General features: G+C 42.3%; 1 protein-coding gene and 1 long non-coding RNA gene across 3 annotated transcripts; one reads left to right on the forward strand and one right to left on the reverse strand.

Moving 5' to 3' along the window:
• Positions 1 to 23298, reverse strand: HACD1 (3-hydroxyacyl-CoA dehydratase 1). Of its 2 annotated transcripts, none has more exons than XM_045463105.1 (7): positions 23237 to 23298; positions 12645 to 12762; positions 12438 to 12456; positions 12060 to 12148; positions 8965 to 9086; positions 3769 to 3947; positions 1 to 177 (listed from the first exon to the last, which is right to left on the reverse strand). In XM_045463105.1, the coding sequence occupies exons 1-7, from the start codon at positions 23281 to 23283 to the stop codon at positions 95 to 97; spliced, it is 657 nt and encodes a 218-aa protein (XP_045319061.1). In that variant the 5' UTR covers positions 23284 to 23298; the 3' UTR covers positions 1 to 94. The 2 variants fall into 2 exon arrangements, with proteins under 2 accessions (XP_045319061.1, XP_045319060.1); XM_045463104.1 differs by lacking the exon at positions 23237 to 23298 and adding an exon at positions 22000 to 22501.
• LOC123590201 lies at positions 7095 to 9417 on the forward strand. The gene is made up of 4 exons (XR_006708666.1): positions 7095 to 7307; positions 7533 to 7722; positions 7982 to 8027; positions 9323 to 9417. It is a non-coding gene; the product is annotated as an uncharacterized LOC123590201 (long non-coding RNA).
• Positions 23299 to 23434: the final 136 nt, after the last annotated feature.

Here is a 23434-nt window from a genome sequence, read left to right on the forward strand (position 1 = left end):
TAATATTTCATGAAGTTGTTTATTCTCGTTATTAAAACTTGGACTCAAGTAATCCGGGTTATTCTGGAAAAAGCACCTTGTTTGCAGGGATCACTTAATCATCCTTTTCTACAATCACCTCTCCATGAAGCACCTTTCTTCTTTGGCGTAACATGTGAAAATAGAGTTGTGGAAACACTGATTGAAAAAAAAGAAAACAAAAGAAGGTATTGTTGAAAATTATTTATACTAGAAAGTTCTTCCCAGTAGCAAGCTTCGAGGGCAAGCACGTCATCCACCACCTCGGCCTTCCCAGATATTCACAGAGCTCGGGGAAAGCGCAGAAATGTGGGCCTCCACATGCCATGTGCCTACATGTTTTGCAGGCTCACCTCCTTTGATTGCATTTTTTACACATTGAAGGTCTGTGGTAACCTCACCTCGAGGGAGTCTGTTGGCACCATTTTTCCAACAGCATCTGCTCATTTTGTGTCCCTGTGCCACATTTTGGTAATTCTCACAAGACTTCAACCTTCCTCATTATTATTATTATTGTACTTGTCATGGCCATCTGTGATCAGTGGTTAGGACTCGCTGAAAGCTCAGCTGACAGGGAGCATGTTCTAGCAACAAGGTATTTTTAAATTAAGATGTGAACATTGATGCTATTGCACACTTAACAGACTACAGCATAATGCAAACCTAACTTTGGTATGCACTGGGAAACCAAAAAATTCATCTGACTCACTTCATGGCAGTAATAGCTTTACAGCAGTGGCCTGGAACTGGACCCACAGTATCTCCAGGGTATGGCTGTAATGCCATTAACTGCTGGGGATTCTGGAGCAAAGTTAAATATCTTGATAAATGTACCTTTGTAATGACCTGGAAGGCCACGTTTGAATTTAGAACTCTGTAACTCTTTGGAATCCTGTGCTAGAACGTTCCAGCACAAGGAAAACTGCCCCACCCGGCCCCCTTTTCTCTGGTCCACTGGCTATCCCGTACCACTCGGGGTCTCATGAACATGTATGGACATCTACGCCCACACGACCCAACTGTATCCATACCCTTCATACACAGCTGCCCTTTGGCTACCCCTTGATCTCAGGACCGTCTTCACCGGTGACATGGTTTATCCCTCAGGAGAACAGACTGGGGAAGAGGCCTATCCGTGCAGTCCCTAGGTGCATGCACGCTCAGCACCACTTGGGTCACAAATTCCATGATCCCAGGTTTCTAGAAAGTGGTCTAGAAGGGGAGGGGAGGCCTGTGTGGAGAATGATCAGTGGAGGGCCAGAACGCTGAGAGCAGAAGCCTCTCTTGGTTGGGTATATGGCTATTCTGCTATATACACATTTATGTATATGTATTAAGTCAGTTAGACAAAGGGTCATCTGCCCTTCCAAATTTGAAGAATTACTTTGAGCCCATTTGAACCAGGGCTTTTAAACTATAGTGTAAATGTTAGTGGGTATACAAATTAACATCAGCTATAAACAACATAAATATTTGTAAAAATATCTCTGAAAATGATGAACTGAATTATTAAAATCAATTAACTAACAACAACAAAAAAAGCTTTGAATATCTTGCTCAGGCAACTTTAGTTAACTATTTTTAGAACTTAGCCCACATGGAAGAAAAATACACAACGGATTTTATTCTTTTTAATTTAGGTATCACCCATCTTGATAAATGTAATCATCGTATCATACCCAGGGGCCTGAACATATTCAGGTAAAATATACTTAAACCTAACTGACCAGTTATTGAAAATACTTCTATCACATTCTGAGTAGTGTAGTGGAAGGGCAGGCTTGAGTTCAAACCCTAGCCTTATTTACTACCTGGGTGATTTGTAAGCCAGGTCTGTAACGTCCTCATTGCGATGTCCTCTAATCTGTAATATCATTATTGAAAAATGAGAGTAGCACTTCTTTTTTTTTTTTTTTTTTTTTAACAATTTTATTTATTTATTTATTTTTTCAACGTTTATTTATTTTTGGGACAGAGAGAGACAGAGCATGAACGGGGGAGGGGCAGAGAGAGAGGGAGACACAGAATCGGAAACAGGCTCCAGGCTCTGAGCCATCAGCCCAGAGCCTGACGCGGGGCTCGAACTCACGGACAGCGAGATTGTGACCTGGCTGAAGTCGGACGCTTAACCGACTGCGCCACCCAGGCGCCCCAACACTTCTTTTGAGTACTATTCGCAGGACTGTTAATACAGTCAATGAACAAAGTAAAACTAGCTGTATTACAGCTAATATTAACGATCCAGTGGAAAACATCCCCCTGGCTGACGGATGCTCCAGCAAGTGGGACCCTCACGGAACCATCAGCATCATGAACGGAGCTCCTAGTGACACGGGCCAGAGTCTCTCAGGACACCACTAAACACACAACCAACAGTTACTAGTTTGATGGTTTCCAGCCATGACCTGCCGGGCCTCGGGTTTCTGTGGAGATGCCTCCGCAGTTACAAGGAAGAGGGGGACCCGATTCCCAAACCTGTAATAGGATATAAACGGAAGCAGGCCGTGGCCCTGCGCCAGGCATGGTGCCATTCACCAGATGCTGCGGAAGCAGAGGGCGCACACGGGTGCTGCAGACATTCCACCCCTCAGCCCTCCCGAACGGCCGCTGGTGGATAATCTGATGACAGTTGGGCCCAACTGACAGAAGATGAGGGGAATAAATGCACTGTGTGACCGTCAAGTCAATGCCAATTTTGAAAAAGCTTCAAAGTTAGAGGCCTCAAGGGGCTGGCCAAGTTTTATGTGCACCCCCATTACATAAAATATTTTATATCGTGTCGATGCAGATTTTAGATGCTATAAACTCTGCTTATTTCCTTGGCTCCCTCACGGACTTTAGAGTCTCTAATTTTATTGAGAAAAGTAAATAACAGTCTTGTTTTACTTGCGTATTTCCTGCTGGTGACTATCAAAATTTGACTGAAAAACATTAACCCTGTGGGTATTTACATGAAGTGAGTAAAGCCTCACCAATTCACTGCAACCTACTGAAAGGGGACAAGAAATTAGTGAAGAGGCTGAATTATTCAAATATTTTAATGGGGCACCTAGATGGCTCAGTCTGTTAAGCATCCAAGTCTTGATTTCAACTTAGGTCATGATCTTGAAGTTCATGGGTTCAAGCCCCACTTCAGGCTCTCTGCTGTCAGTGCAGAGCCCGCTTGGGATTCTCCCTCCCTCCCTCCCTCCCTCCCTCAGCCCCTCTCCCGCTCGTGCATGCTTGCACTCTCTCTCTCTCTCAAAAATAAATAAACATTAAAAAATTATTTTTAAAAAAGCACCTTTGTTATTTTCTAGTACATAGAGCGACACACACAAGACTAAAAAGTAATCTTGAATAACTTTTCCAAGTATATGCTCAAGGAATAGATAGAAATGACCCGACATTTTCTTGGATAAAATGTTTCTCTTCAGAGAAATAATTCTAAACGCTGGCAAATAGTTCACTGATGGGGGCTCTATCTTTTCTTTAAAAAAAAAAAAAAAGTCGTATTAAGCTTCTCTTTCAATGATTTTGAGAAGGCAGTCATTTACCTACCTTTTTCCTTATAACTAGGAAACAGTCTTTTTTGACTCACTCACTCTTCAATTATTTAAAATTATGAATTTTAAATGTGGGGTTGAACAGAAGTTTTGATGTATTTGTAAGCCATTATGCTGCCTTGCTTATTAAGCCAGCATATCATGATACTTTACAAAAACTTTCACAGCATCTGCTAAATCAAAGTACTAATAACCACATACTTACGTGGTATATATGAGGCCATGGTTATAAGAAGAAAATAATAGTAGTCAAAAGAGACATTGTATTTATTAGGAAGTCTTATTGAAAACATTCCTGTCTTCTTCACGTAGGGTAAGGCAGCATATATTGTAAGAAGTTCACCAGCAACTCCAACAGGGTATAAGATGATAAAAAAATTGTATCTGGAGAAAAGAAAGACTTCAAGGAATTATTTTTCTAGGGCAATGACTGGATTTGACATCATCATTCTTTTGCTACTACTGTCTTTAAACCTAAAAATTCATCCTGCACATAGTTACAATGCCCCTCACGGGTTAGTTTTCTATACTTTAATTATTTGCTTATAAATTTAATGATCTTCCTTTTTTCTCATAGCAGTTTCCATTTTAAGATGGCAAGATCTTAATAAAATAAGAAGTCAACTTACTTTACAGTACTGAAATAATGGTATACATGTTAAAAATATACATGTAGTTTTGTATTGTAAAGCACGTAAGCGTTGTAAATACTGTAAAGTACCTGTACGTATTATAAGGTATTGTAAAGGTAACTTCTTTGACACCTGAAATCAGAACTGAACGAGTCACTTACTGGTCAGGAGCAGTGCTTTAAAAGACCGGTTATGATCCTAACTTTATATCTACATCTTGAAATTACCAAAGGGGTTCTCTGGAGGCATTTGAAAACCCTGTTGTGGTTACTAATTAAAAGAGAATTAATTACCATTTCAGAAAACTGAAATAATACTACCTAAAGTTTCCGTTAACTACTAATGGATATATTGTCTAAAACTGTTTTCATAGCAAAACAAGAAAGACAAGTTGTTTCCAAAATTCCCACATTAAAGGAACAACTTGCTTAAAGCAGAACTGAGAAGGTTCTTTCCAAAACCCCAAATCACAAGCTTGTTCATTTGGGCTATGGCGGGGTCTCTAACACAGAGTAGCCAGCCGTCACTTCCACCTGCAGTGAGAGAAACATTCTGCAAGTCTCTGCGGGCCTCCAGCAGAAAGAGCAGCAAGGACCCAAGGCGACAACGTTTCTCCATTAAAGAAAATCATTTTTCTCCAAGGCAGTTACCACAGAAAATAAATGTCAAAATCTCGGTGGAAAAAGAAAGAAATCAAATCAATCCATATTTTATTTAATCATGTTGTTGGCATTAAGATAATATTTGTAGAGAAAAGTTAAAATCATCAGCATGGCAGGAAACTGGTGATACCAAGTACGCCAAGGGCATACAAGGATAAGAGATGGGAGAGGAACAGAATTATTTGCCAAAATAAACTAAGTGGTGAAAGAAAAGACCAATGATCCTTTTACTGTCCCTGTTTATCCCCTCCTTGCCTTGGGTATATCATCTGCTTTCTTACTAGTCTTTGTAATTTGTATATTATTTAAATCACTCTTTTCCAGTCTTAATGTCCTAACTCAATTTAAAATCATATAAGTGAACATTTTATAAGCCCTTCTCCAGTAAAACGTTCAAACTTATTTACGTGGTTTTTAAACTTTATGTGACTCTCCAATGAGTTTTTTGGAAGCATTGTTCTTCAACAACAACAAAAAACCCTATCACTCCTAGAGTGAACTAGTTTAAGGCCTTCGGCCACTGATTATTTTTAATGTAATGAGAAAGAATTATGTCATTTACTTTCTTTGCACTTTAAAAAGACTGCACATCACCAACTCTCTAAGTTCGGATGGCAGCATGAGAAATTTAACTCCTTATTGAGAAAAAGATATAATGCCTCCTTTAGAATTCCCAATTGGCACCTAAAATTTTTTTTGAAGGGAACGTATTTTCAAAATTAAAGTGGAAATTAACATAAAAACAACAATATACAAGTACCTATTCAGTGGACTTTTCTAGGAACACTTCTAACCCATAAACAGCATCAAAGTATATTCAAACTGTCAGAGTAGGCCGGCTACTTATAAATAAGAAGCCATTCTTAAAGTGGAACTTTTATTTGAGAACAGAAGCTTCAACATTTGAACATAAATACAAATATTATTTTACGTTTTTTAATGAGGTTGGCAAATATGCCTGGGAACTTAAGATTTTTGACATGAAATAAAATGACTCGTGATTACGATGAACTGACATGTATCATGCTAACATGGACATTTCAAAGCTGAAAGATTTTATAGTACCTGGTTTAACATTAATGCAATTGAGGAAGGATTTCTAAACAGCAAATTTAAACATGCAATGGCAGAGCTTTGAACTTTTCTAGAAATTCAACACATGCAAAATGCATTCTAAAAGGCAGACAGACAAAACATTTAAGACATGTGCCTTTCACAAACAAATTGTATAAATATGGCAAGTGAAGAAACTATCTCATGAATTAGTATTTTCGAAGGTGCCAGAAGTCTGGAAGACTGGGATCGTGCAAGATGGCACTGAGGTATATTCTAGGATTAGTCTGGTGACACTCCAAACCGCCAACTGTGTGAAAGGCCCAACTGCTCAAAGCGGAAGAATGTTCAGTTAGAGTAAGAATAAAACCAACAAATATACATCCATGGGAGCACAACCTTCTTACGATAGACAATATGTTTAAGTTCAAATGACAATTTTGAAGCATTTTCAAGAAACAAAATGGGTCAGCCACAAATGTCTAAAAGGAGCTGGGGCACATTAAAAAAAGTGTGAAAGAATATAAATCCAGTTAACGGTGAGTATCATGACAGAGGGGTATTATAAACAATTTAAAAGGTTTTTTTTCCTTTATTTTTGATTTTTTATATATTCAACAGTTCATTATATTTGAACATGTGTAATACAGGAGTTAGGAAAAAGGAGTAACTACTTAAAAAAAAGTGTTAGGCTTTTAATATACGGGGATCAAAATCAAATCTGACGCTAGTTGTATGCTTACTTTCAAACTAGTTAGGAATGTGTTAATATAAATATCAGGGTTTTAAAAAACAGAAATAAGGGCACCTGGGTGGCTCAGTCAGTTAAGCATCTGACTTTGGTTCAGGTCATGATCTCATGGTTCATGGGTTCGAGCCCCATGTCGGGCTCTGTGCTGACAGCTAGGGGCCTGGAGCCTGCCTCGGATTCTGTGTCTCCCTCACTCTCTGCCCTTCACCCACTCATACTCTGTCTTTCTCTCTCAAAAATAAATAAACAAAAAAAACCCTTTTTTATATAAAAAACAAAAATATGGGGGCACCTGTGTGGCTCAGTCACTTAAGTGTCTGACTCTTGATTTTGGCTCACGCCATGATCTCACAGTTTGTGGGATCGAGCCTGAAGCTGGGCTCTGCACTGACAGCACAGAGCCAGGAGCCTGCTTCGGATGCTGTGTCTCTCTCTCTCTCTACCCCTCCCCTGCTTATCTCTGTCTCTCAAATATTATAAATACATAAATAAACATCAAAAAAAATTTTTTAAATAGATATATGGATATAGCATTGTTTATGATAGCTCAAAGCAGCCTTCTACTATTAGCAAACTGGAAATTATCTAAATTCTAGCAACAGAGAACTGGCCAGTCATACTACAGAATACTGCCCAGCATTAAGAGGTACAGCTAGGGGCGCCTGGGTGGTTTGGTTGGTTAAGCGTCCGACTTCGGCTCAGGTCATGATCTCACGGTCCGTGAGTTCAAGCCCCGCGTCTGACAGCTCAGAGCCTGGAGCCTGTTTCAGATTCTGTGTCTCCCTCTCTCTCTGCCCCTCCTCTGTTCATTCTCTGTCTCTCTCTGTCTAAAAAATAAATAAATGTTAAAAAAAAAATTAAAAAAAAAAAGTTACAGCTAGATCTAAATATTCGTGTTTTGACTTAAAAAAAAAAGCTCCAAGATATAAAAAGCAAATACAATGTCATTCTACTTCTGTTTTTAGAAACTCACATTTGCATGTTCACATTTTCGTTAACATGAAAAAGTCTGGATGGGTACACTGCAAACATCTTCCCTCCAGGGGAAGCAAGCTCGTGAGGTAGGTATAAGCAGGAACTTTCCGTGTTGATTCTATATACTTTGTACTTTTGAGTATTTTACAACAAAAACATACTACTTCTGTTGTTTAACAGAAAATGTAAAGGATGCAAATATCGCCAAACTCTTGTACCCTACCTATGGAGAACAGACATAGAGGGGAACAGACGTATCTGGGATAGATCTCTTTCACTCCAGTTGTCCTTCCCACCATCTGGCATTTCACATATCTGTGAGTGGTTTCATTTTTTGTCTCCTAGGTCATGAGAGGACAGAGTTTTTCTTGTGTTCAAACCTGCATCTCAGGTATGGAGGATGCACACAACACGTGTTACTCTTGTAGCAACTGTAAGTATGACACAGGGAAGGAAAAAAACAAATCTACGCTGGCTGGTATGATTTGTTCTCCAAAGAGCAGTCTTGTTTTTATAATAACTTTGTAAAATATCAGGTGCTCAAAGAATTCAAACTTAAAAAAAAAAAAAAAACATAAAAGTTGTTGCTTTAGGATAGACATATTTAGAACCCTTGAAATATAAATTTTGTCACATTCCAAATAATACAGTTTAGGTAAGCATGACCTTTAAAAATTTCTGTCTCTGCTACTTAAAACGTACCAAAGAAGCTAACATTATAGCGGCACCTGGGTGGCCCAGTCCGTTAAGCATCCAACTCTTGATTTCAGATGAGGTCATAATCTCACAGTTTGGGAGTGTGAGCCCTGCATCCGGCTCTGCACTGGCAGCATGGAGCCTGCCTGCAATTCTCTCTCTCCCTCTCCCTTCCCCTCCCCTGCTTGAGCTCTCTCTCTCTCAAAATAAATAAATAAACATTAAAAAAAAGTTGACATTGTATATACAAGATCCTAAAAATTATGGATGCCAGATTACTAAAATAATTTAAATCATTCAGACAAAAGGCCATATTTTTGGCACTGTGTTTATTTAATAAAATTCAAAAAACTGTACATTCTGCTTTTAAAGAAAAATAAATGGCCAATTCAGGTTATTTAAGGATACTGATATAATTTGCCTTGCATTGGTTTTACTCCAAATATATATCAATATGATTTTTCTCTGATCATTAAGTTAAGCCTTTAGAATGCAAGTTATTATATGGCTAACAGCCAAACAACAGCGTCCTGGCATCACGGGGCTAAGGCACAAATTTCCGTTCGCTGATGTTAGCACACAAAACGCACATGCACAGGGCTGTGAGCAGTTAAACCGCAAGACATCGCCACCTGGCCCATTTAATGAAGTATGGCAAGTGGTCGAGAAGACTGAATGTGTAGAAGGAATAGCGAGTGATCTCTGTCACAGTCCACGCGACCAGAAAAAGCACCACGCTCTCCTCATTCTGGATCTGCAGAATCACAGAGAAATCCACAGTGTCGTTTCACCTTGAACATTTTCCTCCGTGAAGAGATTTCATTTTAGTTATTTACTATGGGTCTTTTATCACATTGGAACGTTAGGGGTAGACCGAGGCAAGACAGCAAACTTCATGCAGTCCCCATTACGTAATCCCGTTATGACACACAACGCGACCGCGTCCGGGGCGGGGGAAGAGTCAAATCTCTACTGCTTTCTCTTCCTCAGCCCTCACTCCAGCCGCTGACCGAACCACCCGAGGACGACATCACCCCCTCAAAACCAGCATGAGAACGATCTGACGCTCCAACTTTCTGGCGGTCACCTGATGACCCATCCTCCTGCAGCCCTGGCCCCTGCATCCGCCCACCCGTTTCCTGTTTCCACCACTGTAATTCGGGGCTCTTTTCCCATCCAGACTTCCGTAACAGCCTCCCAGATACTCGTTCCACTCTACTCTCTTCGTGGATGGAAGTTTTCTCTCAAAAGCAAAACAAAAACACATTTGGAAGTAGCTCGTCTGTGACTTACAGGCTTCTCGGGCTCCCCATTGCTTAACAGGAGAAAGGGATAAAATCCTACCCCCTGTGCATGGTGGTCAAGGTGTTTTTTACAATCTGAGCTCAGAAGTCTCTCCAACTTAACCTGCAATCTCTCAACACTCCACTACTACCTCTATCTCTCTCTCTCTCGACACCAATTTTGTATTATTTCCAGAACATGTTCTGAACGTTTACACTTAACACATCCCTCCATGAGAATGCTACTCACTTATTGGCTCCCATAGAAAACCGTCTCTCATCCTTTAAGATCCAGCTACATCACGCCCTCTGGAAAACTTTTCCCAAACCCTTCCTTTCACCCCAAGCAGGTATTTGTCTACCTTCCTTGTTCAGATCTGTATCATAACACTTGCCAATTGGTTTTAAAGTCTGTCTGCCTAACCCTTGCGTATCCCTCACTGTGCTATTTATACACTCCTTCCTCAGGGAAGCCTTCCTTCCCCTCCATAGGTCAGACTAAGTCCCCAAGTATATTGTAATATAATGCACTCGTCTTGTTCCAAAACACTAACACTAATATAATGAAACCATTACAGCTGACCCCTGCACAACGTGGGGGTTAGGGACACCAATGCCCCCTGTGTAGTCAAGAAGCCTGTGTGTATATAATTTTTGACTCCCCCAGAGCTTAGCTACTAAAAGCTTACTGGTGACCAGAAGCCTTACTGATAACATACAAACAGTTGACGAACACATTTGTATATCATATGTATTATATACTGTATTCTGACAAGAAAGTGAGCTAGAGAAAAGAAGACCCTATTAAGAAAAACTTAAGAGAAAATACACTGACAGTACTTTACTATATTTGTCCAAAAAAAAAAAAATCTGCGTATGAGTGAACATATGCAGTTAAATCGCATGTTGTTCAAGGTCAGCTGTATTTGCACATCTACTTGTCTACCATCTCTCCCAGCTACAGGCTCCACAAGGCAGGAACTGTACTTGTATTATGAACAGCCAGGTCCCCAGCACAGTCCCAGGCACAGAACAGATGTGCAGTCGGTATTTCTCAAATGATTCCACATCTGTATGACCGCACCCCCACTTCCCAACAGCCAGGATGCATGACAGCTGGGACCGCCCCATCCGTTTTTGTAAATCCGGACATTAGCACAGTGTCAAGTGCATACAAGGCACTCAATAAATGTTGGCTAAGTTAATTAAAGAGTGGTGGAAAGGTGCCAGTGGGAAACTATTGTTGGAGACAATTAAATAGTAATATTCAGGCAGAGATCCTTTGGAGGACAAAAGAGAGCAGATGGGTCTTTTTTCTCTTGGGGGCGAGCAACCTGTTAGATTCTTTAACTTCTCTGCAGTAACATTGGCCACCCCATCTTGTCCTTCTTTCTCCTTGGTCTTCAGATTCTTTGTAGTCCTGGCCCAGCTCTTACATTTGCTCACTGTCTGGAATAGTCTCTCTTTTATTTTGTTAATGTTGGACTCCTGCTTTTAAACTGCATGGCAATCTGGATAAAAGGTCTGGTTCTCCATACGGCAGGCAGTCATTGCTAAGTGCATGGCGGGCACTGGCAAGGGCCCAGGTGGACTGAGTAAGGTGTGTGAAAGACACCGGTCAGAAGGGCTAACATGCAGAGTGGTGAGAGGGCAGAAGGGCAGTGATCTGTCCCCACACGGATGGGGGCCAGTAAGTCTAGCAGGCAAGGGAAGGGAGTTACAGTATCATTTCAAGCAGACTAGGGACAAGAAAGGCATGTCAGGAATGGAAAGGAGGCCAGAGATCTGTCCTCAAGTAGACAGGAGACGCTGGCAGCTGTCAGAAGGTCAGAAGGGTCCATCTGGGAAATGTTTCTGTCATGGGTTTATAAGGCCCAGTGTCTTGACATAGTGAGCATGGTGTTTGTTTGTCTAAAAGGGTTTAAGCCATTAATTAGATTTAGGTCTGTCTCCTGTCATGCCTCAGTAAATAATATGCTAATTTCCCCTAAGTTCCTCAGCCCTTCCAACTTTCATTTTGCCTTCCCCATTTGCTCAGATCTACAGAACTACATTTGCTTTTTTATGCCTGTTGCTACACCACCCCATGGTGAATGAGAAACAATAAACCGTTGACACTGATGACTTCAATACAGGATCAAAGACAATACGCATCAATAGGAAATAGAATTTTCAGTTCGTTATTTGATGGAATATGAATATTAATTTTAAAAGCTGAGAAACATCAGAGATAGATTGTGGACATAAATATTTAGTTTTGTTTGTGTTACAAGGTCATTCTACTAATGCACTAAGTTAATGGACAATCACACTTAAATCCAAACCCAGCCCTTTTCTGTCTAGTGGTTCTGCTTCCTAAAATACAGCAATGTTAATATTTTAGGCTCCTATTAATAAAAAGCTTTTCTACAGGCTCCTGAAGAGAACACGTTAGCATCACTTACTGGTTTTATACTGTGAGTAATGAGCCACACCATAAAGATTCTTGAACTCACTTGGACCCCAGCCACAATCACAGAAGTAGGTACAATTCCTTAAAGAGAAAAACAAGTCAGGGGTGCCTGGGCGGCTCAGTTGGTTAAGCATCTGAATTCGGCCCAGGTCACGATCTTGCAGTTTGTGACTTTGAGCCCCACAAGGGGCCCTGCGCTGATAACAGAGAGCCGGCTTGGGATCTTCTGTCCCCCTCTCTCTCTGCCCCTCCCCGGCTCTCACACTCTCCCTCTCCCAAAAATAAACATTAAAAAACAAAAACAAAAACAAGTCAACCGCTGCCCTGGAGGCAATTTATACCAACAATAAAAATTAAATCAGAAACTCACCAATTAAACAGTGGACTATCTGTAAGCAAATAAAAAAAAAAAAACACAAGTCAATAGCATGCAACATAAAATAAATCCCTGTGAACACTGGTTTTCTACAAATCCGTAGGTGGTATGTCATCAGCAAAATAAGACTGGCTTTGCTCAACAAACAATTTTTCAAATAAATATTACAACAATAGAAAAACAGCATCATAGGAAACTTACCTCAAGCAAGGCAAATGTCTGGAAAAATTTAAGTGTCTTCTGAATACTTTTATATAAACCTTTGTGTGTTCCTTTTTCCATATAAAAACGTACCATGGCAATAGCTAGAACCAACCACCTAGAAGAAATAAAAGTATTTTATAAAGTTCTACCAAAATGAATACCACTGAGCTTCCTACAAGGAAATGGTGTAATTTAGAGTAACGATATATATGTTTTATTATGTCCTCAGTTCATTATTCTTTTTAACAAAACCCACAGGAAGAAATGACATTGTTTTCATATGGGCTCTTCAAGGGAATGTACACAACATACTGGAGACCAACGAGACTCAAATGTCAAACAATATCCAGTTCGTGTTTGGTTTCAGCAGATAAACTGACACACTGAAGAAATTGGCTTTATGTACCAAGTGAGGTTATTGCCAAGCATTTTGTAATTATAGAAATATGTCTCAAGGTAAAAAGCTGTGAGTATAAGCACGTACTTACACAATATACAGTATGTACTTATATGTAAGTGTAAGTAAAAATCTTTCATAATAATTATGTTTTTAACATTATTTATTTTTGAGAGAGACAGATTGTGAGCGGGTGGGGGTGAGTGGCAGAGCAGAGACACAGACAGAGAGGCACGGAATCCGAAGCAGGCTCCAGGCTCCAAGCTGTCAGCACAGAGCCTGATGCGGGGCTCGAACTCACGAACTGTGAAATCATGACCTGAGCTGAAGTCGGACACTTAACTGATTGAGCCACCCATTAAAAACAACTGTTGGGCCACACAAGACATACATACAGAAGGCCATATTATGGGCCTGTCTTAAAAGAATTTGCTTTACAAAAAGGACAAAATACATATGCCTTCCCTTTTCAACTTGCATTTGTACATGAAACAGAGGTTCTGTGCTGTGAATCAAGGGTACTTCAAACACAAGCTACACCTGAGGAGACCAGCTTTCTCACCCTATGCCCAATCTGCTAGAGACATTCATGAGAGTTAATTTTTTTTCCAGTTCCCCTCACAATTACAAGAGCACGTTTAGGTTTGAAAAAGTTGCACCATCTATAACTTTTTAAAATCTTTACTAACACACCCATGGAAATGAGTATTTAAAAACCCCAGGCTTTTAATTCAGTGGTCTCCAAAGTGTCTAGTTAAATGGGTTTGTGAATGACAACATTTTGAGACGGTTTTAACTTTTTAATTTAAGAACACTCATAAAATGGACAAACGGCGTAAAGGTTCCCGCAAAGAAACTACTGGTTGAATATGATGAACATGGGCAACCAGGTCAACAGAAGATGGCGGCGGGCACTTCCGCTCTGGGCACTCATATTCCTCCTCAGCACACACCAGGCGAAAGCAGAGGTGTTCCTATGACAGGAAGTCAGGTAAAGTCTGGAACTATCAGCAAGACCTTCAAAATGGGGAACTGCTAATGATAACAGTGATGATAATAATCGGTAAACTTTCAGAATGCTTTCACGTTCTAGACAATATTCTAAATGCGGGTTTAACATACTAATATTTCATCCTCACAAAAGCCTTGTGAGGTAGGGACTGCTATTAACCTATTTTAATGCTGAGGAAATAGGCAGAAAAGGTCACAGAGCCAGGCAGCTGGGATGTTAACCCATCGCTGAGCTCAGAGTCTATGCTCTTGAACCACAATGCTATACTGGTCTGGCTCTAGGTAGATACTGTGTCTTGGGATACTAGTTAATCACAATATTTCATACATTTAAGTTACAAGTAAATTTTAAAATGTATACAAAGAGGGGTGGCCTGGGTGGCTCAGTTGGTTGAGGGTCCTACTCTTGGTTTCGGCTCAGGTCGTAATCTCATGGTTTGTGAGTTTGAGCCCCACATTGGGCTCTGTGCTGGCAGCATGGAGCCTGCTTGGGATTCTCTCTTTCCTTCTCTCTCTGCCCCTCCCCTGCTCACGCTGTCTCTGCCTCTCTCAAATAAATAAATAAACTTAAAATAAATAACTTATTTATTTAAATAAATAAACTTAACAGAAGTTATAAGGAGAATTATGCTCACATATTTTCACTGATAGTAGTGTAATATCAAAAAGGTTGGAAGGCCACTGTTGTAGATGAGACAGTCACCAGGCAGAGATGTCAAGTGACTTACCCTAAGTATTAAGGTCAGGGGTCTAGTTAGACATAGAACCCCTGAGGTCTCCTAATCCCCCATGCTATTCTGTCTCCACAATACCCCAGCTTTCCTATATTCAACTGATGGCTTCATCCCATAGTGAACCAATGCTGAATTCTGTGCTGGGCTAATCTGGGTGATATTTTAGGTGCCTTCCAGATTTAAAATGTTATGATTTCATTATCTCCAATTATAAGTCCCTATATACTAACAATAAGAAAACAAACAGCTTAGTAAGATATTTAAATTCACATTTTCCATCCACTGTCCTCTTTTTTTTTTAGGAAAATCCAAATTAGATCTTTATAAAAGATCATTCTGAGAGGTAATTACTAACGTACCAAAGCATTCATCCAAGGATTCGTTTAGATGGCAAGTTCTCTACGATGTTAAATAGCATGATATAAAAAGCCATGCATAAGAACTTGGTAACAAATTCTACTGTTGTTCCATAGGTGGCAGTATTGTACCACCTAGTGTGGTATTAGAACACCAATAACTAACTTGTTTGAAATAAAAAAAAAAATTAATACTCTGGGTGGGGTTAGAAAGGACCACCTCTCATCTATTTTTCAGTCAATATGGCCAAGAGCTAATCCGACCTAATCAGTGCTCACTTTCTAAGCCCACCATCACAAGGGAGTGACAAAGTCTCCCATAAGGGCCCTACATTTCACTAACTGTGGACTTCCTATATTCACTGGTTTAGTAATTGCGATTCAAAGAAAAAAAAAATTCAAAAGCGATTAGAGCCTCTGCAACTGGGTATTCTTTTCCGGAAAGTTCTGTTTTTAAAAAATATGCCAGACCTACTGATTACCCAAATATGAACCCAGATAGATATGCTGAGTCCTTGAGAAAAATACTCATTTTGTGAAATATACAAACATGTGCTCTATATGTAGGAGATTGCTTCATTCATTTCTTTATCCATTCATCTTCACATTCAGCACTTGTTGCTAAGCCAGGGAGAGTGCTATATGCTGGGAAATTAGAAATAAATAAGACATAGGCCTTGCCTCAAGAAACCATAAAATTAGTAAGTGGAGAAAACAAAACAACGCTGTAACAGGAGGTATGTGCCATAACTCACTCAACACACGGCCTTCTCACCATGCCAGTATGCTACCATGACCCTGAAAAATCCTTTCAAAGGAGTTCTTCTGTTTCTGGTGCTTCGTTTTCTACTGAGATTTCTTGGAGACAACCTGCTCCGTAAGGAACTTGGTTACTTAAACCTGCATCTTCTTTTCTTATTTCAATACTTCTTTCAAAATTTTAATTATGAACAACTTCAAATATATACAACAATCCAGAAAATGGTATAATGAACCCCCGTGTGCCCACTGTCCAGCGTCCATCGTTATCATCTTACGGACAATCCTGTATTATCCAAACCTCTATTCACTTCTCTCCTCACCATCCCCCTCCCTCATTATTTTGAAGGAACTCTAATAGATTCTATAGTTTGATTCATAATAAAAGGATTGCTTTCAATAAACATTACCATAATACCATCATCCCATGTGAAAAATTTTAACGATAACATCTTAGATCACAAAATGTAGAGTCAGGATACAAATTTCCTCAATTGTCTCTCAACTTTAAAAAATCATGATTGAAATAAGGTTCGTAATTAGTTGCTTTGTCTTTCATGATTTATTTAATCTATAGGCTTCCCCTCCCTTCCTCTATCCACTCATTTCTCCCTCTCTTTCTTGTGAAACTTGTCTGATGAGGACACCGAGTGGTTTATTCTGCAGAGTCATCCTACATCTGGGTTTTGCTAATCACACACCCACGTGCCATTTATTACGTTCTTCTGTCCCCTGTATTCCCTGTTGACAGTTCCAGGGGCTTGATCAGACAGATTCACACTGGAGGCTAATTTCTAAATTATGCTGTGCCCTTCCCTAAAGAGCACATAATTCGTGGCTGTCCCTCTTGTCTGTAATGTTAGCAGTCATTGCTGATCATTGCCCAGATCCATTAGTTCAGCAGTTACGGAGAAGTGATGATATTCTAATTTTATCATTTCTTCTTGACACCTCCTATAAAGTAGCCATTTGGAGACTTGTGCCCCTGGCCTTTGATACATTGTTCACTGACACCACTAAACGTCCTTTCCTAAACTAAAATGAAACTTTTATTTCCCAGCCAACATGTGTGTCAACTTACTGCAGGTAGATACTCATGCCAATGGAATTAAGCTGAAAGGTTCACAAAAGAAATAAAAAAAAAACAACAGATAAACTAGACATTGTCAAGATTAAGACCTTCCACTCTTTGAGAGACACTGTGAGGAGAATGAAAAACCAAGCCACAACGAGGAGAAAATATTTGAAACATATATCGGAGAAAAGACTTATATCCATACTATATTAAAAAAAATCTTGGAATTCAGTAATAGAAAATCAAACAACATCATTAAAAAAATAGGTATAAGGGGCGCCTGGGTGGCTCAGTCAGTTAAGCGTCCAATTCTGGCTCAGGTCATGAACTCGTGGTTTGTGAGTTTTTGTGAGTTCAAGCTCCGCGTCAGGCTCTGTGCTGACAGCTCAGAGCCTGGAGCCTGCTTCGGATTCTGTGTCTCCCTCTTTCACTTTGCCCCTCCTCTGCTCTCTCTCAAAAATAAATAAACATTTAAAAAAAATTTTTAAAAACAGGCGTAAGATTTGAACAGACACTATTACCAAAAAAGATATACAATTGGTAAGTAAATGCATGAAAAGATGTTCCGTGTCATTAGTCACTAGGGAAATGCAAAATAAAATCACATTGCGATAACACAATACACCCATTAGAATGTCTAAAATTACAATGACTGACCCTATCAAGTGTTGGTGAGGATGTACAGAAGCTGGAACTCTCATTCATTGCCCATCAGGATGTAAAATGGTACAATCACTCCCGAAAAGTTTGGCAGTCCCATATGACCCGGTCATTCCACCCACAGGTATCCACCCATGAAAAATGAAAGCATATGTTCAAAGACTTGTGCATGAATGCTCACGGTAGTGTCACAGCCAAAAACTGGGAAGAACTGAAATGTCCATCAACAGATGAATGGATCAACAAGTTGTGGTAGATCCATTGTATGGGATAAAATATACGTCTGTTACTTAACATTTGCAGAAATGGATATGCCTGAACTGTGGGTTTGGTACTCTAATAACTGTTACTTAACATTTGCAGAAATGGATATGCCTGAACTGTGGGTTTGGTACTCTAATAACTCACACTATTTATACTCTGAAACTATCTTAAATAGTTTCTCTTTCTGTGTCAAACACCCCGCTGATCATATCCATGATCTTTTTATTCCTTGTAATACTCTCACAAAGTAGTTGTGTTGTTCCAATTTACAGATAAGAAAACTCAGGGGCAGAGAGGTTAAGTAACTTATCTGAGGCTACCTGGCTAAAAAGGAGAGCAGCACAGCCTTTAACCAACACCTTATTGTGCTATTTACAGGTTAAAACCTAAATATGTTAGCAAGGTGTTTAAGGCCCTGTGCAATGATCCAGGCTCCCTATCCAGCTTCATTCCTCCTCTCCCTCCCCCACCACACACACACACACACACACACACACACACACACACCCTTCAGGCCCACTTGTTATTGCCTCAATAACACGTCTAGGAATGTCCCATCTGTGTACTCTAATTCACGCTGTTTCCTCATCCATGCCTATGAAATCCCACTGATCTTTCAAAGCTCAGTTGAAATGCTATGATCTCTACCACAAAGCTTTCTCTGATTCCCACTACGTGTCTGACCTGTCACCTCTGCTGAGCACCTATTTCACTGTCTTTTATTGCAATATATAAATGCCCCAGGTTACACTTCTTCAAGGACAGAGCTTAAAATATTTATCTTATGTCTCTCATTTGACCAAGGAAAAGGCTCTTAACATGCCTGGGCTCAAAAGTCCTGAAAAGGAAAACAAAACAAAACAAAACCAGAGAGAGAGAGAGAAAGAGAGAATACATCCACTTCTCTGGTCAAGTATCTATTATGAACAAGAACCATAAAAATCCTCACATCCTTTAAAGGTGTAATTCTACTCCTGGGAACTCATCTGAAGCTACTGACTTAACAGAAACAAAAGCAAATTGTCATTAGGAGAATGATTTAAGCCATTATACACTCTGATGGAACCATGAAAGAATATATTTATGAAAACCACACAGAAATATCTAGCAGAATATTACGTGAAAATAAACTATATAATAGAGCAGATACTATAACCACAATGCTCTATAAGATGCATTTTGGAGCTTACACTGTAATGGGGAGGGGGGAGAGATAATGGACAATGACAACAGGCCGAATTAGTAAAATACGCTATACAGTTATACGGCAATAAGTGCAATGAGAAAAATCAGGCATGCAAAAGGAATAACAGCATAATGGGGACATGTGCTATTTGAATGAAGATAGCTAGGGGAGGTATCCCTGAAAATGGAGATTTGAATGAAATTCTGAAGGAAATTAGATACTCACATGAAAGCTAAGAAAAAAAACAGAAGGTCGTGCTAAGCTCAGAGAATTAGGCAAGTTTTTTTTTGTTGTTTTTTTTTAACGTTTATTTATTTGTGAGAGAGAGAGAGGGACAGAGTGTGAGCAGGGGAGGGGCGGAGAGAGAGGGAGACACAGAACCTGAAGCAGACTTCAGGCTCTGAGCTGTGAGCTCAGAGGCTGACACGGGGCTGGAACTCACACACTGTGAGATCATAACCTGAGCCGAAGTCGTTGGACACTTAACCGACTGAGCCATCCAGGTGTCCCTAGGCAAGTTCTTTTTTACCGTTATGTAAATACTTCTTATCTCTTTGTTGTTTTCAAAAGTATTACAAAAAATTGATGAATTTCAAAGTTCTGCTGAAAGAGAAAAACAAAATAAGTTAAATGGATAAAAAGAACCTCAGCTAACCCCTCTGCTACCCATACTATTTGACGTCTACCTTTGTGTCTCATTTTCCACACCACAACCTTATTTGCCTCTATTCCCCCGATGCCACCCTTCAATTAGATCAAGACAATATGCCAGGCTTTCCTGCACCTCATGCCTATTTCTAGACTTTATCTCACTCGAAATATCTACCCTCCATATATGCCAATCCTATTCCTTCTTCAAATCTCAATGTCTCTAGAAAGCCTGCAAAGAGTTACATGGATTATTCCATTTTGGTGTCCTTGGCTTTTAAACAGAGATGAAAATGACAAAACAACCTTCTCAATATAGGCAGGAGACAGATACAGGTTTCAGATACACAGTAATAGGCTGGGCAGGTAGGAAAGAGAGGAATGAAGTGTGAGAACACAAAGGACACGGCATTTAATTCTGCTCCAGATGGGGTGGGAGACCTAGAAAACGTCAAAGAGGATGGCTTGACTTAGAAATCATATGAGGAATAAGGAAGATATGCAAACAGTGAACAGCCTGAGCAAAAAAGGAGAGCTGTGAATATAAAAACGCATGGTGCTTTGCCAGCATTAGGAGTTAGAGTTGATTTCAAATGCCACCAAACTGGAAATGAGAATCAGAGAGCATATTGCAAAGGCCCTTGAATGACAAACAGCCTAAATCCCTTAGGTTACAGTGAGGGGTAACGGGGAGTCACCGGAGGCTTTAAACTAGTTATGTTAGTTTTAAGGTTAACCCTGTTTTCAAAAGGGAGAGTGGATTGGAAAGGGAAGGGACAGCAGACCAGTTAACCAACAGCAGGTATTCCAAAAATGTTTCTAACTGGGTGAGGCTATCACAGGAGAGAAAATTCTTTCAGCTTCCACTCTATCTAAAGACAGCAGGTATAGTGGGTACTCGATTGTTCTCCAGTTGCTCTGAATATATTATTTTTCTCTTTCAAGATTATAAAGCTTACTAAAGCGTAAAGGCAAAGAAGCAGCACATCTCTGAAGTCAGACTGTCTAGGCTGAAATCCAAGTCTGACCCCTGCTGGTTGTATGATCTTGAGCAAATGACTTAACCACTCTGTGCCTTGGTTTCCTAATCTGTCAAATGTAGTATCTCATACCCCTCACAGAATGGTAGGGGACTAAAAACGACATAGTACATCTAAAGTAACCAACACAGTATTTGGCACATAGTAAATCCTCAATAAATATATGTTTCATCAACTGTATTTGGTATTCAGGATCACTCTAAACACATAATAAGCACTCAGTACCGGGTCACACCATTTATTCTTTGTCAATACCATTTTTCTATGAGCCCTGGAGAAAGTTTAAGATATTGAGCTTTCCCCCACACTTACATAGGTTAATACTTCACGTGCTAGTGGGAAAATCACTTCTTAAAAAGGCAATGCAATTTAGATACGGAAGAGCATTTTCTCAACAGGTCTTGAGAAGCAGTCGACACAGCAGTCACTTTGACAGCTCTCTGACGAGCGATAGTCATTGTGTAACCTTAACTTGTAAGTCACACTCCGAGCCAGAAATAAAAGTAAGTACGGGGTATCAGTCGTCAAGTGTGGGGCCATAAAGATGCTGGACACGAGTGCCGCACTCTGATAAGGCCGGCTTTCTAAACTATCGTCCCAAGCAAGTAGCTCTGGGGCTCAAAAATATGAAAATCGTGGTGACATTAACAGTGAAGAAGACTCTGCCCAGCGACCTGCAGCACGAGGAAACGCACGGTGGGGGCCACCGGCCGGACAGCTCCGGGCTCGGGGGGCGGCCGGACCCGGGCGTTTCTTCAACAGCAGCAGCAGCAGCAGCCGGTAGCGGCGCCCGGGGCGGCCGGGCCGAAGCCGCCTCCCCCGCGGGTCGGCCCCGCATTCCTGCCCGGGTCTATACTTAACCTCCGGCCCGCGCCCCGGGCCGCCGCGCCACGCCGTGCACCGTATTAGGCAATGCCCGGCGAGCAGGGCCCCGGCCCCCCCCGCCCCGCCTCCGCCCCGTTCCATTCAACGCCCGCGGCCGCGGCGGCGCCCGCGCCCCTCCCCCACGGCCGCCGCCCGCGCCCCCTCCCCGCGCCGCGCCCCCGCCTCCCCGCCGCCCCGCGCCACACGCGCCCCGCGCGCCCGGCCCGCTCGCCCCTCACCGCCCCGCGCCGCCGCGAGCGCCCGCAGCCCCGCCGGCGCCCCGAGCGCTGAGCGTCCCGGGACGGCGGCGCGGGGGTGGGGGGCGGAGGGAGACGAGGGCCCCTCGCGGCGCACGTACCCCGCGGTCATGGCGATGTTGTAGAAGGTGAGCCAGACGGTGGCCAGCAAGCCGAGGCGCCTCCTCTTGCCGGGGGCCTCCCGCTCCTCGCCGGCCTCCGAGGCGCCGCCGTTGGTGCCGTCCTCCTCGCTGGACGCCATGGTGGCCGTGCACCCGGGGGAGGTGGAAGACAGGGGAAGGGGAGCGGGAGGGGGCCCGGCCGAGCGCGCCGCTGAAGCGCCGCCGCCCGCTGCCGCCGCCTCCGTCAGGCGCCCCATGTGCCGCGCGCAGGGGGCTCGGCGCCTACTGCCCTGCCGCCCGCGGGGGGAGGAGCGGGCGCCCCCCGCCGCCGCCGCCGCCGCCGCCGCCCCGGCCGCCCCGCCCCCGGCCCTCGGGAGCGCGCGCGGCACGGGGGACCTGGCCGCCGGGCCTGGGAGCCGGGTCTCGGGGTCCCGCGAACCCCCGGGTACGGTTTCGAGGCGGCCGTGTGGCTTCCGCTCCCACAGAAACCTGTCCGCTTCTCCAACTGGGGGAACCTCCTCTTAGAGAGACGCCCCACTTGTCTCGGGAGCTGGCGCCGTGCCCCTTGCTAGTGCATTTAGTCGGGACGCACGGAACACACCTGACTTGCCGTGGTCCTGCCCCGCCCAACCTTTGGGAAGGTAGTTTCTGGACGCTGCGACGGGCACTAGGATCTTCCCGCCAGAAGACGCGCCCACTTGAGCCTGTTTCACTTGCGCGGGCCAGTGGGTCATGCACAGGGGGAATATAGTAGGATTGCCTCACTTGTGTGGATTCCCCTGGAGCCAGTGTTCTAAAGGCATTGACTCCAATGCAGTGCAGTGTTGGGTGTTAGAAGCTAGGAAAGAAGACATGACAAGATACCAAAGGAGAAAAGTCGGAGCGGATACAGGCAAGCTACAGATGCAGGGCTAAGCAGAACCTTTCCCCGCAGTAAAGAGTATCTCACTGTTCCCCACTCCATCCCTTTCCTTTTTGTATCTTCCTCCAAAGACCCGTGCTTTCTCCAAACAGCTCTCTGCTCTTTCCCCTTAAAGCACATGGTTGGGAAGGCAGGCTCTGGAGTCAGATTACCGAAATCCAAACCCCAAATTCTTGGCTCCACCAGTCTTATTAGCTTGTGGACTTGGGCACCTAAACTTCTTTATGCCTCAGTTTCCTCAATGGGAATAATTTATAAACCTGTGTCATGGGTCTTTGTGAGATACAAGTGAAATCACTCAGGTAGACCACTTACAGTTGTGAAACAGGTTGAGTCACCCCAAATCGGCGTGCGATCACCATTCTGGCCACTCGGATCTTTGTTGATCCAGCGAAAGAAATTCTGGGCCGGCCTGTGGAAACGATCTGCCTGTTAGGCGGTGCTCTGGAACCTGAGCCTGGCCCCGGGCAGGGGACAACCACCAGAAGACCACATAGCCACGGGAGTCTGGTA

This window comes from Leopardus geoffroyi, chromosome B4, assembly GCF_018350155.1.
Source record: "Leopardus geoffroyi isolate Oge1 chromosome B4, O.geoffroyi_Oge1_pat1.0, whole genome shotgun sequence".
NCBI lineage: Eukaryota > Metazoa > Chordata > Mammalia > Carnivora > Felidae > Leopardus > Leopardus geoffroyi.

Bases quoted from the DNA above. Each gene is read 5' to 3' on its own strand.
- HACD1 (XM_045463104.1), bottom strand. From the start codon at position 22,256: ATGGGGCGCCTGACGGAGGCGGCGGCAGCGGGCGGCGGCGCTTCAGCG. The intron at 9,087-12,059 runs GTAAGTGATGCT...GTGATTCTGCAG, and splicing joins TTACTCACAGTATAAAACCA to ATCCAGAATGAGGAGAGCGT. The intron at 3,948-8,964 runs GTGGCGATGTCT...TCTTTTCTCCAG, and splicing joins TACTTCATTAAATGGGCCAG to ATACAATTTTTTTATCATCT.